Source organism: Alligator sinensis, unplaced genomic scaffold (genome assembly GCF_000455745.1).
Source record: "Alligator sinensis unplaced genomic scaffold, ASM45574v1 scaffold2172_1, whole genome shotgun sequence".
NCBI lineage: Eukaryota > Metazoa > Chordata > Crocodylia > Alligatoridae > Alligator > Alligator sinensis.
In genome coordinates, this window is record NW_005843717.1 from 1 (window position 1) to 1,911 (window position 1,911).

Sequence of the window (1,911 nt, forward strand, 5' to 3'; positions counted from 1 at the left end):
TGGGGGGCTGGCAGGTGAGCTGGAAGCAGCCGTGGCCCCAGGCCTTGATGGTTGGGGGCAGCCCCTGGCCAGTAAGCTGCCTAGCAACACTGGAATGATCCTCGTGTCTCCTAGCAACACTGGGACACAACACAGGGTATCCTAGGCAGCTCTAGTCAGCAGGCTGTTGCCTAGTAACAGAGCAGTTGGCCCACTGTTGAGTAACACTGAGATCCCCCTTCATGGTATCCAGGGCAGCCCTAGTAACCAGTCCGTTGCCTGGCAACACCAGATGCCCCTTCATGGTACCAGGACCTTTGGGGTCCGCCCTGGGCTAGGCTTCCTCAGTGGCTAAAATTGGCTGCAAGGTGAGGTCATTCTCATTAATGAATGGGGGGATAATGAGGTAGAAGATACGCTTTGGAGGATCAAGTGTCTGCACTCTAGCCTTCGCTCTCTATGGTCGGGCGGTGGTCATTTTGTGCCGGGCTCAAAGCGGGCGCTTTAGCCCTGCTCTCTCCCCTTAATATCCCTGGGTAGTCTATGTGAGGTATCTGTGGTCATTCGCGAGGTAGAAGGGCAGGGGCGCCATGTTGTGGAGGAGCTAATGTGGGCACTCTAGCCTGACGTCCGGTTTCCTCTTTATGGCTCAGCCGCGCCATGTTGAGGAGGACTGCAGAGAGCTAGCCGCTCTAGGCCGGCGCCACCCATCTCTGTGGTCCCGTGGCGCCTTTCTAGGCGCCCACATCCAGGCTCTGTGGCTTCAGCGCCCAAGCGCGGGGAATTTAAAGGGCCACGGCCCCAAAATAGGACGTGAGTTAGAAGTCACGGGCGGGGGCGGGGCTGGGGCTGGCTTGAGCTGCCCCCGCCCGGGCCATGGAGCAGACGCAGCTGCTGCAGTGGGAGGAGGAGCAGGAGGACGAGACCCCCGCGGACCCCGGGCGCCCCGTGGGGAGGCTGCGGGTGCTGGGGGGCCGCCACGGCCCGGAGAGAGGTAGGGCCCCCCCCCACCCCCCCCCGGCGGGGTCCCGTGGTCTGGGCGGTCCCTGATGTCTCGTGGGCCGCAGGTGTTGGGGTGAGCTCCATGTCCAAGGGCCCCGGGTGTCCGCGGGTGTTGTGGGAGCGGGGGTGTGTGTCTGTGCCCGAGCGTGTGAGTGAGCATCCCGGACACTGGGTTGTGTGTGCATGCACGTGTGTGTGTGCGCACCAGTGGGGGTGAGAGCCTGCATGACTGGGTCCCTCCAGACACCTGGGCTCTCCCCCTTCCTCGCAGACGTCTGGATCTACCCCGGCGAGAACGCGGTGGGCCGCCTCCCCAGCTGCCCCGTGCACCTGCCGGTGCCCTCCGTGTCGAAGGTCCACGCGGTGATCGAAACACCAGGGCCTCGGCCCGGGCCCCCGCACCTGCTCTGGGACCGCGGCAGCCTCAATCGCACGCGGCGCGGCCGTGCCGTGCTCCAGCCCCACGTCCGCTATGCCCTGGCCCATGGCGACACCCTGCTGTTTGGCGACGTGGGCTGCCAGTACTTCCTGCTGCCCCCGGGGCAAGCCGCAGCCTCCCCCCTGCCCTGTGTGGCCGTGGAGGAGACGCCGACCCCGGGCAGGCGTAGGGCAGGCGCCGGGGCCCTGTTGGCTCAGAGCTCGGAAGAGGAGAAGGCAAGACCGCACGGAGGTGAGTGGAGGGGGCATTTCTAAGGCCTGCAATAAAGAAGAGGGTGGGAGTTATGGTAGGCCCTATAATAACAAGGGAGCTGTGGGGAGGTTTGGTAGGGTCAATTATAACATGAAGGATGGGGTGGATTTCAGTAGGGCATGTAGTAGGAGGACTGGCGGGGGTGGTGGTGGAGTCTAACAACAAGGGCTGGGGGGTTTGGGTAGGGTGTGTAACAGCAAGGAGCTGGGCTGGGGGGTTGGTAGCATATCAAGCCTATC

The 1,911-nt window shown here is 63.7% G+C and overlaps 1 protein-coding gene across 4 annotated transcripts in view; it reads left to right on the forward strand.

The window, feature by feature from the left end:
* Positions 1-13: 13 nt before the first annotated feature.
* Positions 14-1,911, forward strand: part of LOC102378675 (mediator of DNA damage checkpoint protein 1-like) — a 12,861-nt gene continuing 10,963 nt past the window's right edge. The window contains exons 1-2 of one of the 4 annotated variants that reach the window (XR_003092408.1): positions 14-792; positions 1,253-1,651. Coding sequence is in view for 3 of the 4 variants with exons in the window: in XM_025195682.1 (XP_025051467.1) it covers positions 624-792; positions 1,253-1,651 (568 nt within the window). In the remaining variant the exon portion in view is untranslated. Of the gene's footprint in view, positions 793-812; positions 974-1,252; positions 1,652-1,911 lie in introns of those variants that run through there. The other 3 variants (XM_025195682.1, XM_025195681.1, XM_006039090.3) reach the window with 3 other exon arrangements.